This window comes from Cibotium barometz, chromosome 5 (assembly GCF_041138505.1).
Source record: "Cibotium barometz isolate CiBa-2024 chromosome 5, ASM4113850v1, whole genome shotgun sequence".
Classification (NCBI taxonomy): Eukaryota; Viridiplantae; Streptophyta; class Polypodiopsida; order Cyatheales; family Cibotiaceae; genus Cibotium; species Cibotium barometz.
Window position 1 is genome coordinate 22702639 of NC_141050.1, and position 14945 is coordinate 22717583.

At 37.7% G+C, this 14945-nt stretch overlaps 1 protein-coding gene and 1 pseudogene across 2 annotated transcripts; one reads left to right on the forward strand and one right to left on the reverse strand.

The window, feature by feature from the left end:
- The first annotated feature begins 3422 nt into the window (after positions 1–3422).
- Positions 3423–4470, forward strand: LOC147638210 (tetraspanin-8 pseudogene; annotated as a pseudogene). The gene is made up of 2 exons (XR_015265966.1): positions 3423–3935; positions 4055–4470. The product of XR_015265966.1 is annotated as a tetraspanin-8 pseudogene (transcript).
- A 347-nt stretch (positions 4471–4817) lies between these two features.
- LOC147638211 (uncharacterized) lies at positions 4818–12548 on the reverse strand. Its single transcript, XM_086798753.1, has 2 exons — positions 12407–12548; positions 4818–6706 (listed from the first exon to the last, which is right to left on the reverse strand). Exons 1-2 carry the CDS (start codon positions 12546–12548, stop codon positions 4818–4820), a joined length of 2031 nt encoding a protein of 676 aa, XP_086654879.1.
- Between the last annotated feature and the right edge of the window lie 2397 nt (positions 12549–14945).

The following is a 14945-nucleotide window of genomic DNA, read 5'->3' on the forward strand; positions in this document are numbered from 1 at the left end:
AACAAGGAGAACACGAATGGATATAGAACATGCAGTGAATCAAACCCTTAGCTAGACCACTAGAAAGTGCCAAAGCCATAGAGAAATATTCACAAGTTCTATCTATATTTGGCAACCATGCCCTAAGTCTTGATTTAAAACAGATAAGGGAGATCCCAAGGAATCATAAGAACAAAGCTTTTAGAAAAAACAATGGAGTGTTTCCAATAGATTAGAAATCGTGAAAGACTATGATAGCAAGATATTAAAGAAGAAACCTAGTCATTTCTTGTGACCTTAGCTTTTATCGTCTCAAGATTCTATAAGTGAAAGGACCAAGATAAGTTCTATGAGCTCTTCTCAACCCTTATGTGATCTTATGTGCTCGTAGGAAGTCTTATGGGTCTTATGATCTCATTCAATCTCTAACAAGATTTTTTGAAATTATATTAGCTCTTACATGAATTATATGAGCTCTTACATAAATTATGAGATCTTACATTAATTATGAGATCTTAAGAAATATTATGAGCTCGTGTATGGTCTTATGAGATCTTGAGAGCTTCTACCATACACTATGTGGTCATAAAAGCTAATCTAGACATTAAAGGATGATCACATTGATCTAGGAAATTTCATGACCTCATATATGGTCTTATAAGATCTTAAGAGCTTCTACCATACACTATGTGGTCATAAAATCCAAGCTTAGACATTATAAGGTGATCACATTAATCTAAATTGTATACATGCAAGCAAAATCATGGTAAAGATTACCACCTCAACATGGAAAGGGAGAAGCATAGTGGCAAATGTATATTAAGTTTAAAGAACTCTTATGAGCATAAAGTAACTCTTTTGTTCATTTTTACTTCTCAAATGATTCCTAGTCGTGCAAGAAAAATCATGTTTATGACTACCGCCTTAATATGGAAAGGAAGAAGCATAATGGCTAATGTATATTAAGCTTAAAGAACTCTTATGAGCATAAAGCAACTCTTCTGTCCACTTTTACTTCTCTTATGAGCATAAAGCAACTATTGTGTCCACTTTTATTTTGAACTATTATAATTATTTATGGGCCAATCACTCATGGCATGATATCTTTACTTTAAGACTCAAGTCTTTAAATATAATTCTATTTCCTAGCAAGTTCCTTGCTTCTTTAACTTGTCACTTGCATATGTGTTTTTGTAAGGTTTGACTTGGGTAGCATAATAACGTTTTTTTGAATGCTAAAAACTTATTCTCATCTAAGTGACACGGAGTCATTGACAATTGGGGGCAAAAAAATATCACTATTAGAGCTATAGCTGCACTGGTTTTGGCGGATTAATTTATCATGGCTATAGACGTTACGCTAGTGTAGCGCTAGTGTCTATCTCTTGCTCTCCTATCTTGGCATCTCCTATGTTAGTGCCAAAGATTCCTAGTTTTGAGATTGGGTTGGTGATTGGTTTAGATGACACAAGAAACATTGTATCTCTACAAAGTAGCAATCTAATGAGTGGGACACTAGCATCACTCTCTTAATGTTTCTCTCACAGCTGGTATACCTAAGACTAGGAGAAAATTTATTGTCTGGGTACATTCCTAGGGAACTTAGTTTTGATCATCTTAAAATATTATAAACACTAGGACCAGGCTAAGTTTGATGAGCCCTTCTCAACCCTTAAGTGATCCTATGGGCTCATAGAGGAAGTCTTATGGATCTTATGATCTCATTAGATCTCTAACAAGATTTTATGAAATTATATGAGATCTTACATAAATTATGAGATCTTAAGAAAGATCATGAACTCATGGATATGGTATTATGAGATCTTAAGAGGTTCTACAGCTACCCTTTGAAAGCTATGTACGTAGCTTCTAACAAAACACTCACTCTTTCTCACCATTCCCATGCAAAATGTTCTTTCCCATTGTTTTGCAATATCAACACAATTCTTTTGTCCTATTTGTATATATTTTAACTTAGTGCAAGCTTAGTATGGTTTCCCAATTTATTTTTCGATTAATCAATTTGAAGTGGTGAGAGGTAACCTTAGAGATCCTTAGTCTTAGAGACGAAATCTTGATGTGTGGATGACTGGAGGTTCGGAGCTCTAGAGGTTTTCATATTCTGGAGAGTTCGGAGAGAGGCTTTAAATACATTGTGTGTAGTATTTTCGTGTTGGGCAATGACCTAGTGAAAGAGAGACAAAGGCAGTATATGTTTTTTTATATTTAAATTTACATTCTAAGAGACGTTTGACACAAAGTGAGAAAAAGAGATGGATATGAACACACTAAGAGGGGGAGAGAGGGAGACATTTTCGCTAAGGTGTAAAACCTTACTATAATCATTAATTACTGCTGCGACACATTAGAGAGAGATAATGATCTAAGGTTTTGGATTACGTATGAGAGGGAGAGAGAGAGAGAGAGAGAGAGAATATCTGTCTGTTTGATGAGGAGAGAGAAAACCTTAGTTTTTAAGATAGGTGGCCGTTTAGCTTGAATATGGGCATGCTAGTATTCGTAAAATAATTCTCTTACTTTTTGATATAAGATGAGAGGACATACCTACATTTTAACGTATGTTACATTGAGTTTATGTGTGTGTGTGTGTGTGTGTGTGAGAGAGAGAGAGAGAGAGAGAGAGAGAGAGACAGAGAGAGAGAGAAGAAGAAGAAGAAGAAGCTCTTTTAACGTAGTAGGAACAATCCCAAGAGACCAAATATGATCTATCCGACGGGAGTGAGATTCGAACACAAGACTTGTTGAATAACAACTCCATGAGCTAACCAATCTACCACACATTGGGTGATAGAAAGATGAGAGAGAGAAAGAGAGAGAGAGAGAGAGAGAGAGAGAGAAGAAGAAGAATTTAAGTATTTCAATTTGTAATAATATTGATGTTTGAATAATTAAGTATAAAAGTTTTAAAGTAACCAATTTTTTAAAAATAACTAATTTTTTAAATAACCATTTACTCATTTGTGGTTCAATTCTCCACATATGCAATTCATTCTCTATATAGGAAATTGTATTATCTACATAGTAGTCTATATTTCTTATTCATTCTCTATATAGGAAATTGAATTACCTAGATATTGGCCCATATTGTGTATATAGTAAATTGAATTATCTAGATATTGGCTCATACTCTCTATATAGGAAATTTAATTACCTAGATACTAGTCCATATTTCCTATATATGAAATTGAATTACCTAGATATTGGCTCATACTCTCTATATAGGAAATTTAATTACCTAGATACTAGTCCATATTTCCTATATATGAAATTGAATTACCTAGATATAAGCCCATATTTCCTACATATAGAGGATTGAGTAAATGGGGAATACGATTGTCTAGATATATATAGGAAATTTCCATCAACATAACTAGGAAATCTCTCAAAATTTCCAATATATGGTAAAGTTCACTATATAGGGAATGAACAAAAGTGCCTTGTGCGTGAGCAACCATCTGATAGGGATCCTCAATTTCCTCACCGCCCTTCTCTCCATCCCCATATTAGGTGCCGGCATATGGCTTGCAACCAAGCACAGCACAGACTGCATGCGCTTCCTGCAATGGCCGGTCATCATCATCGGCCTGTTCTTACTGCTGGTATCTCTGGCGGGGCTGGTGGGCTCCTGCTGCCGCGTCACGTGGGTGATGTGGGTTTATTCCGCGGTGATGCTGCTCCTCATTGTGTTGTTGCTGTGCTTCACGGTGTTCGCCTTCGTGGTGACCAACAAGGGCGCCGGCGACGCCGTCTCCGGCAAAGGATTCAAAGAATTCCACCTGGGCAGCTACTCTAGCTGGCTGCAGAAGCAGGTGAACAAGGCCAGCAACTGGGACAAGATCAAGAGCTGCCTGGCCGACTCCAAGCTCTGCAGCCGCCTCGACGACGACTACACCACCAGCGCCGCCTTCTCTAGCGCCGACCTCTCCGCCATCCAGGTATGCTCTCAAATTAAGGGGCGCATTTGAGCATAGTTCATAATATAGTTTTCTATTGACCGCTTGCTTTGCTCAGAATTAAAGCGTATACTTAATTTTCAATGTTGATGATCATGCAGTCCGGATGCTGCAAACCTCCCACCGCTTGCAATTTCACCTTCGTAACCTCTACCAACTGGACCATAATGGCAACCAATGAAGGCGCAGACGCAGATTGCCAAGCTTGGAGTGATGATGCCTCCCAGCTGTGCTACGCCTGCAACTCTTGCAAGGCGGGGGTTCTTCAAAACGTGAAGCAAGACTGGAGCAAGGTCGCCATCGTCAACGTGGTCGTGCTGGTCTTCCTCATCATCGTCTACAGTGTAGCTTGCTGCGCTCTCAGAAACGTGAGGAGAGACAAATCCTACGGTTATAATGCCTAAGCACGGAGTCTCTCAAGGTCATGTTCACAGTCCCACCATCTCTCGAGCCCATGCGTTAATTTTGTTTCTTAACATTTTTTCAGAAAACGATATACTTTTCCACATCCTCTTTCATAAAACGTGTGGTCATCATTAAGTCTCCATACTCCCGATTTAATTTTAATGATAAAATATGTGCTCCCATGATCGTTTATTATGTACCGATAGGTCTCCATCAGGGCCTAAATTTGACAGGTTACTTAAAATTTCAAGTGACATACACTTTTTCAAACTGCTTTTCACGTGACATGAATTTTCAAAATCATGTTATTCAAATGGCAAGCAATTTATCAAAATGAAAAGCTTTTTTAAAAACTAAAAAACTGTATGTAATTAAACAATCAATCTACATGATGTCCAGTCAAGATGCCTTGCATGTCCAACTTGCCAAAATTAGGCCTTTGACTATTGAGTGAACAAATCACTCTAATGGCATCGCCCTCCTCTTTTTTCCTTGTAACCAAATATCAAAAACATCTTTCCAACAAACTTGTGATGCATCACTTGCATTAAGTGATAACAACATCAATGCATCAAGCGTCTCCAGACACATGCTACTTCTCAAGCTACTCTTTATGTCATTTTGTCGAGAGAAACCTCGCTCACATGATGCTGTACTCGCTGGAATTACTATGCTTGCTTGCCATAAATGCATCAGTCCTGGAAATGTGTCCCACCAAGTCTTTGTGTTGCTGCAGATTGCCCAAGCATCATGCATACCTCTACTCCTAGCAACCGTGTACATCATGCCAACAAAATCCTCCCGTTCACCCAAACATTTCCTAATGTCAATTATTGAACCATCAACATTAAGCTTGCCAATAAGCCTCTCTAACCATTCTTCAGTCCTTGGATAGGCAGAGGGATTAAATAGCTTGACCGAGTTGAAAACCCCAAGATCAAGAAACCTATTATTTAGAGCATTCAAAACATCTTGTACAAATGTCCTTCCAATGCAAATACATTCAGCGAGGGAACCACTTGCACTTCCAGCATCATGAGGCAGTACATTGAGATCAAGAGTTGCATCCTCCTCTTCTGAATCACTTACTGCTCTGTCTCGTTTCTTTTTTGGAGCTAATTTTGGAACTGGCACAAAGTGTAGCACATGCTTATGAGTAAACCCATTAGAATCAACATATAACATATTCCCATCTTTTGACATGTTCAAAAACTTTGTAAGTTGTTTTGAACCAGCACCAAATTGGCCCTCATAAGATATATACCTTTTAGTGAGCTTCTCAAATGTCAAATCCAAGTAGACTCCAATCATAGTAACATCCATGTTCTCCCTCTGAAATTCTACATTTAATTTATTCAATTCAACCAAAACATCAGCCACCAGCAAATGCATCATAAACTGGACTTGAAAGATTGTGGCATAATTGTACCATTTTTTCTCATGCATTCTCCATTGCTCCAAAATAGCAGGCATTAAGGGAACCAATCTTTCCATTACTTGGCCTCTAGATAGCCATCGAATTGCATGGATTTGTAAAACTTTCAAGTCTGCAATATGATACTCATGCATCAAGTTTCGAAGTTCGACATGTTGATTTGTTGATTTCCCTAGCCATGCATATACCTTGTTTGCAACCTTATCAATAAAAGCAAACACATGAGGATTCGATGCAAAACCATTCTTTGCTGCAAGTGCCTCACGGTGGGCAATACAATGCACGCCCATAATTCGTGAAGCCGATGCTTGAAACCATGCCACTACACCTGTCTTATGACCTGTCATTGCTGAGGGACCATCCGTTACAAATGCAACTAGTTTCTTCAAATCCAGATTACTCTCTAAGAGCATGGCATGGACAGCATTGTAGATTGCCTCCCCAGATCCATTATCAACTGGTAGCAATCTCACAAATTTACAATTGGGCTCTCCTTTGCCATTCCCAGGCAAGTACAAAATGTAGATAATCAAATGCTTCTCCATGGTTCTATCTGTACTTTCATCAATGAGGATTGAAAAAAATGGACTTTCACAAATTTCAGCATACAAGTCTTGTCTAGTACAATCTCTTAAAGCCATCAAGAACTCTCTTCCAGATACGGGATTGGTATATGCACCATACTCATCAGATGATGGCATATTAGGAGTGCCAAGATCCCTTTGTAACTTACATTGAGTGGGATATTTCTCCAATGCAATATCATTGCATGCACAAAAATGTACCAGCTTCATACAAGTGATTATTCTAAACTGTTCAGAATGCACCATTGTGTCAATACCCCCATCTATTGGTCCTTTGCCACCAATAGGCTTTAGTTTTGCATGATAAATACTTGCAGCTCTCCTATGATCTGCAGATTTTGCATGCTCATTCAAGGCTGAAAGTTGAATGCTTTGGGATCCACCCATTGTGAAAGTATTCAATTTTATTTTATATATATACATATTAATATACATATTAATATATATATTAATATATATATATATCAAAAAAATGAAAAGCACTTTTTAAAAAATGACATGTCATTTGAAAGGCATTTGAAATTACTGTATTTCAGAGTGAAAAGTTAATTCTAAGCCATTGCATGTTTTTTGACATAGATTTTTTAAAAAAAACTTTTTTGACAGGCAAAATCGCCTTTGACAGGTAAAACACCCGTCAAATTTAGGCCCTGGTCTCCATGTTCCTGATTTGATCGATATAAAGTTGTGACCTACATCCAATTTTTGAATCATTTCATGATAGTACACGATAGTACATGATAGTACATGGTGTGCCTCAGGGATTGGTACGGCATCATCCAAAAAAACAATAGTACATGGTGTGCCTCAGGGATTGGTACGGCACTCCAAAAAAATGGCCCTGTGTTACAGAGATTCATAATTCCTCTTTATGGCAAGTTGGATTGATGAACAAGCGACATGCTATGCAATTTTTTACTCCTTGCAATGCCACTCCTTGGCATTGCAATAGGATTAAATAGAGAATTGGATTTGGTTATATCACAGACATGCTGTGCAATTTTTTACTCCTTGGCATTGGACTAGGATTAAAAAGAGAATTGGATTTGCTTATATCATAGCCTCAGCCTACATAGACACACATCGTACATAGACACAGCCTCAGCCTACATAGACACACATCGTACATATAATTCTTAACTCCAAGTCCACATATAGCACATAAAAAGTATTCTAAACATGATTTCAAGTGTGATTTGGATGAAACTTGCAGGCTTAAGTGCTATTGTAGTTAGTTAGATATTCACAAGAATGGTCGTGGCATTTTTAAAAAGGAGATGCATGCATGCGTAAAAGATAAGACAAAGGAGCATATATAGTAGGCTAGTATCTATGGCAATATATGATAGAGGGAGAGGGTAGCAAACTACCTAGAGGGTGGAGGATCATCTTTATGTCAACAACTGTAGAGTCATGTGTGCTTGCATGTGTAATATGGAAATGAAGAAAGCTAGAGAGAGGCTACTGAGAATAGGCTCTCTACCAAAAAAGATAGTCCCTAATAAGAATTTCTATAAGCTTTTAATAAATGTGGACATGGGATTAGATATGAGGCTTTTATCAAGGTTCATTGCAAGGGGGAAAGAAGGGTGTCTCACAATGAATTGCTTAGAAGCCTCACAAATTTTTAATTTTTGTATTAGCCTTTTCACCCTTTGCAAATATTCAATCTACTCCTGAGCAACTGTTTGTAGCCCCATGCACATTTTAATTTGGTAGAAAGTTGTTGCCTTATGAAAGGAAAATTTCATGATATTTTGAGAGGATGGAGAGTTATGAGATCAAAATCGGCTTCTCTATTAAGCTCTAAGGCCCTCTTGTAGGCTCTAAAAGGTTTTATAAGGACTCCAAGGCTTAAAAGTTGGGCTTTAAAGCTTAGTACCATGATGTAGCAAAATATCCAATGGCCATGAGACTTTAAAAAGATATGTATCTATGTCTTCTTCATGATATTAGAAAGTTTCATGGCCTCCATCACATCAAAATAAGACTCTCTTCTATGCTCCAAGACCCAACTTTAAGGCCTAATGCATAGGAAGGCTCCTAGGATTCGATGGAGACATGATAGGTCCTTTCTTTTTCGATTGCTTCTTTGCCATTATAGGTGGGATTGATGGTTGTGGTGAATCTCGATCTACGGGAAGATCCACACTATTGTTGAGCATTAATATGAGTGCCTTTGCTCTCACCCACCAAATGTATGTTGTTGAATAACATGAAGTTGTGAACTACAAAACATTATGACGAAAATCTTAGTATATATTAGTAGAATATGAAAGTCCAAGGAAAATATTTAATTTTTTCACAACTCTTTTTGATGTGTCTATCGAAAATACTCACAGGCTACTCTTTTTAATATGTGTACTAGAAATTTTGATTGCATGTATCTCCATGTGTTTTGCGACCACTCTCCATTCACATGAGCTTCCATTAGTTTGTAATGGAACCTATGGTAATCATAGTCCTTGTTTAGACTTTTAGCTAAATCTTTATTACAAACTTAAAAGTTATCATTTATGTTATTATAACTTGTTGGCAAAATGAAAAAATGATGTGGAGTTTTATTGTTAAGGAGAGGAGGATGGAGTGTTTCTAATGTGCTTATTATGCATTTAGATGCCCTGCAAAATAACAAACCACATAAATTATTCAATCTAATACAAATTAAATCTTAAACAAAATCTCTATTAAAATTAAAAACTTACAATTTGCCTTCTCCATGCATACCAAGCATGGAATTCAAGACACATGTCTTTCTTTTCTTGATATCAATTATAATTACACTCAATGGCTCCTAGAAAACAGAGAAAAGAAAAAAACAATCGTTAGAGATGTATAAAAGGACATAAAACAAAGTAAAACATATTTAAAATAAAATACTTACATTTTATTATGAGGTACAATTACATATTGCATCTTTTCAAAGTCGCATCTCCTCAACCATTCTTCTAGTCTACTAAAATTGGTGCTTGTTTCTCTTACATAAAAAGAGAGACTATGGGGTCTAATAAAAAATAGGATAATAGGCCTCTAGGGGTAGAGTGGCCAAAAGAAGCCTACAAAAAACAAATAACAGGATAAATTAGGCATTTATCTTGAAAAAATAGTAGATAATTTAAAAAAAAAAAGCTTACATACTTGGGAGATATCAAGATCACAACATCATTTATTTCTCGATTTCTCTTTGATAACATCTCTTTATTTGAAGGTGCCATATCAAAATACTCTGCACCATTAGCAAGTAAAATATTTCACCTGAACAACAAGTTGTTTAGGTACATTCTGTAAATCCTAAAGATTCTTGTCTTCAAGGTCCATCAACTCATCTCCCATCAATATTTCATCATCAAGTGCCCTTTCTTCCTCAGAAGCCATATGTTATTTGCCCTTCTCAGTCTTTAATATGCAGTCCTAGTATCCCTATCATGCGTAAAATCCTCAATCTTAATACTTGCATCCTTAGGTTTGCTAGTTGGTGGGACATTCAAGATATTGAATGCACTAGAGTCACTCAATGGTATAGGATGCAATAACTTCTCAAATCTATATCTTATAAGCCTGGTGGTGTGCATGTCCTTGTCCATAAGTCACCCTATGCGCATGGGTAGAACAAATGTAGCTGTCAATAAAAAAGTATATAATGAAGTCTTCTGCAGTCTCTTGAAGGGCACATATTGCATCGCCGACACATCTCATCCCAAGATTCCATTTATCACAAATATATCTTACAACTCTCATGAAGGTAAGCTTAGGTATGAGTAACTCAACATGTTTCTGATCTTTCCTTATCTCTCTCAGGGCATTCACATGCTAGTTGTTTCTCTTTTTTAGCTTTTGTTTTAATAATGTGTTTTCACTCACTACTTTCTCTGCCAACCCTGGTCTTGGTCCCACTGGTCTTGGTCCAACCCTCCTTGCTATTTTCTTTGTTCTAGCCATCTATGGCCTGTCAATCAAACACGTAATGAAATATGACCAATAAGAGAGCAATCAAAGTGGGTCATGGTGGAATTTTGAAGACCAATAGGTGAAGAAAATTAGGAGAGCAATCAAAATGGGTCCCAGTGGAATTTTAAATACCAATTGGGTCTGGTGTAGGTGAAGAACAACTGGTGTAGGTGAAGAACAAATAAAGGTCAGCTAGAGTGCCTAATGTTCTCTTCTAACAACATTTATCCATCAACATTTATTGCACACAACAAAAAATTTGAGACATAAGAATAACTTTGGCCTGATGGAAGAATGGTTCGAAGGTGCAATTCCGATGACTCAGGTATGTTCATATCTCACAATGATTGTAGTGACATGAACAGGAGCTCATGTAGGTGAAGACCAATAGGAGAGCACTCAAAGTGGGTCCTGGTGGTATTTTAAAGAATAAAAGGACCTGGTGTAGGTGAAGCACAGCCGGGCAGGTGAAAAAAAAATATAGGTCAAATAGTGTGCTTAATACTCTCTTCTAACAACATTTCTCCATCAACATTTTTTGTACACAACAAAAAATTTGAGACGTAAGCATAACTTTGGCCTGAAGGAAGAACGACACATGTAGGTGAAATTCTGATGCCTTAGGTATGTTAATATCGTGTTGTGATTCTAGTGACACGAATAGGAGTTGGTGCACGTGAAGACGAATAGGAGAGTACTCAAAGTGGGCCCTGGTGGGATTTTGTAGAAGAAAAGGAGTTGGTGTAGGTGAAGCACAACTGGTGTAGGTGAAGAAAAAATATTGGTCAGACATAGTGCTTAATGTTCTCTACTAACAACATTTCTCCATCAACATTTTTTGCACACAACAAAAAATTTGAGACGTAAGCATAACTTTGGCCTAATGGAAGAACAACGCATATGTGAAATTCTGCTGCCTGAGGTATGTTCATATCGCGTCGTAATTCTAGTGACACGAAATGGAGATTGTGTAGGTGAAAACCAATAGGAGAGCAATCAAAGAGGGTCCTGGTGGTATTTTCAAGACCAATAGGAGTTGGAAAAGCTGATGTAGGTGAAGAAGAACAAGTGCTTAATAATCTCTTCTAACAACATTTATTGCACACAACAAACAAATTCGAGATGTAAGCATACCTATGGCCTGATGGAAGAATGATGCATAGGAGCAATTTCGATGCCTCTGGTCTATATATATCGCATCGTGTATTCTAGTGAGACCAGTAGTAGAGCTGATGTAGGTGAAGAAAACTAGGATAGCAATCAAAGTGGTCTTGGTGGTAGTTTGAAGACCAATAGGAGATCAACCAAACTGGTTCTGGTGGTAGTTTGAAGACCAATAGGAGAGCAACCAAACTGGTCTTGGTGGTAGTTTGAAGACCAATAGCTGGTGTAGGTGCAAATAGTAAAACAAAGAACAAGTGCTTAATAATCTCTTCTAACAACATTTATTACACACAACATACAAATTCGAGATGTAAGCATACCTGTGGCATGAAGGAGAAACGCAACGTAGGAGAAATTCTGTTGCCTTAGATATATATATATCACATTGTGATACTAATGAGACCAGTAGTAGATGATGTAGGTGAAGACCAAAAGGATAGCAATCAAAGTGGTCCTGGTGGTAGTTTGAAGACCAATAGGAGAGCAACCAAATTGGTCCTGGTGGTAGTTTGAAGACCAATAGTAGCTAGTGTAGACCTAAGCAAACAATAAAACAGAGATAAAACAAGTCAGTGCCCTTGGTGTTTCCACATACGGGTAAAGATATTTTATTTAAAATAATCCCCGCCTATTTAAATAATCCCCACCTATTTATAGGAAAAACCAAATTGTATGACACCACGTGCATCCACACGTGGGAGCATAAATGTACATGTGTATTCACACATGCGGTGGTGGCCACACACGTCACACACACGTGTGAACGCACGTCGACATGTGGGTTCCCATGTGTGGGCTATTTCACACATGCGAATCGCAGGTGCATGTACATGGCGTGGCCATGTGGTGTCAGTACCATTGCCACGTGGCCTCATGATGCTATAAATATCTGGTAAGTTTGGGAAAAATAATTTCACCTCCGAGCTGCCCATTTCCACTGAGCTGCCCTTTGCCCCCATCCCCCTGAGCTGCCCATTTCCACTGAGCTGCCCATTTCACCTCCGAGCTGCCCATTTCCACTGAGCTGCCCTTTTCCCCCCAGCCCCCTAAGCTGCGCATAGCCCCCTTAGCTACATCTAGTAGCATTCTTGTGTCCCATAATTTTTCTCAATCAATTGCAAAAAATCTGCGCGAATAGGTGGTTTGGATTGTAGTATTCGCGCTATGTTTCCAACTCTCCTTTTGCCACACTGACCTTTTCCCTTTTCCCCCGCCGAGATGCCCCTAGCCCCCTCATCTTGTGTCTCGTATTTTTCTCCATTAACTATAGAAAAATGATGTGAATAGGCGGATCCTGGACGTTCAGATTATAGTATTTGTGCCTTGTTTCCAACTCTCCTTAGCAACCTACTTGGGACAGACACTTTCTACTTGGTTGTCCCACCTACCCCCATAGCTGCACCCATGACCATTTTTGTGCCCCCACAACTACTCCATCAACGATAGAAAAACAATGCGAATAGGGGGATCATGATCAATTGGATTGCGGTAATCACGCCGTTTTACCAACACTCTCCTTAGCTATTGAAATCCTTGCTTCTATTGTGTGCTCATAAGCTACAACCTTGTAGGGTTCTTTAGAGGTGCTGTTGGCTGGATTCAAGGTTTACTACATAGAGATGGGTTCAAGTGATGAAGGTGTTCCTGTGACGACAGAGGAAACACCAATAGAGAGACTTTTTTACTTCCTACTGATTGTGCAGGTGCACAAGATCTGTTTGAGTGCTATAGGGAATGCTTCAATGTAAGATTTGAAATTAGTTCAATGATTGAACACTTCAAGGAGTATTATGAAGAGAAAATGCAAGCTTTCTTTGCATTGAAAGATGACAATGCCATTCTAACTGAAGGTGTGAGGTTTGATCATCTTAGCATGTTGTCACAGACATCTTTGGAGAAGGCCAGATTGCAAAAAAAGTATGACATACTTCCTGACCATGTGAAAGTCACTATGGTGCATTACAGATTACATAGTAAGAAATGCAGGTTTCTTCACCATCATGTGGCTTTTCTTCTCTATCTACATGCAAAATCAAGAATTGAGGATGTTGAAAAGAGCAGTCTTGATAGTTCTAGTTTCCAGCCTGTAGCATTTCTAGGGGACATTCAAAATGAAGAAGAAATGCATGATGTAGAAATGGTTATGGATAAAGAGCAAGAAGAAAGAATGAGCAAGGATTTTGATGCTGTAAATTGTAAAGCAAGTTTAAATCTTGCATAAGAAAAGAATGTTTCTATAGAGTATTTAGATAAGGATATCCTTCTCCCATGCTTACCATCATTTCCACTAAAGGATAATAAGAGTTTTGTACTACTATAATAGATATCCAGAATATAAGGGAGGACTATTGTCTTGGTTTAATAGGTAGATGGATGTCAAGTTGCATCATCAGATCTTTTAGATCCAAATGCTTGATACAGAAGCAACTGCAGTGACAATTTCGTTGGTGCACCTAAGGCTATAGAAATGTGTATAAGAAAGTTTGAAGAACAAGAAAACACTCTTCCCCCATAGAAGAAGAATTTTTGGCTATTCAAAAAAGCATGGGAATCTCTCAAATGGGAAGGGAGCATCCAAGAATTCCATGCTCAGAAGGAGAGATGCTTCTACAAGGTTCAATTGACTTATGGGAGGATAGGGGACGTTGACGATGAGAACAAAAACAATACATATAATAATAAATTTATAACATTTTTTAATATTTGTATTGTTATAAAGTAAATGTTTTCTTTGTTTAGAGCTTGAGATAGTAGATAAAGATGTATTCCTCAGATGAGGTGGAGGTAAATGAACTTTTTTTGGCAGAGACTCAGCCCCCCTCAGCCACTATATTTCAAGGATACCTCTAAGCGTGTTGATCATTTACCATCAAAATATTCAGATGATCCACACATTCAATTGATGGCCTTAAAGGTTCTGTCTACTTAGGACATGGGAGTATACAACAACATGCAAAAAAGATTATTCTGATAGAGAAGCAAGAAGCTTTACGTATTTTTAGATATGCACTAGGGTTGTGCGCGCATTGAGGGCAGGGTATTTTTTGTGTTATGCGGCTATGCAAAGGTGGTTCCTGATTTGAACACCCATGCTCTTGGAGGTTATCAATGCCAAAAGCTATTAAGGTATAGAGGAAAACTACTCGAAGAAGATGAGGCTAAACACTTATTCGAAGATTAGGGCAAACAACTGCCCAAAGAAAACCCCAAAAAGGAGGGGAGTCTCTTTGAGGAAGACAAAAAGTTGAAGCAAAAAAGAAGAAGACTTTTTAAAAGTCTTTTCTTACTTATATTGAGAACAATTCTTATTACAATTTGTGTCACTTTGACTTTTTCTTCTTCTCAATTACCATCCTACATAAAGAAACACTTTATTTAGCATGATAAGTGTTTATAATATATTAATGCTAATAACAATGATTGTTTTTGTGTTGTATAAACTAACTTGATTTTTTA

Coding starts and splice junctions, on each gene's coding strand:
- LOC147638211 (XM_086798753.1), bottom strand. CDS start 12,548: ATGCGCAGCTTAGGGGGCTGGGGGGAAAAGGGCAGCTCAGTGGAAATG. Junction 6,707..12,406: donor TGGAAATGGGCAGCTCGGAG/GTGAAATTATTT, acceptor CAAAATCTGCAG/ATCATAGGAGAGCTGCAAGT.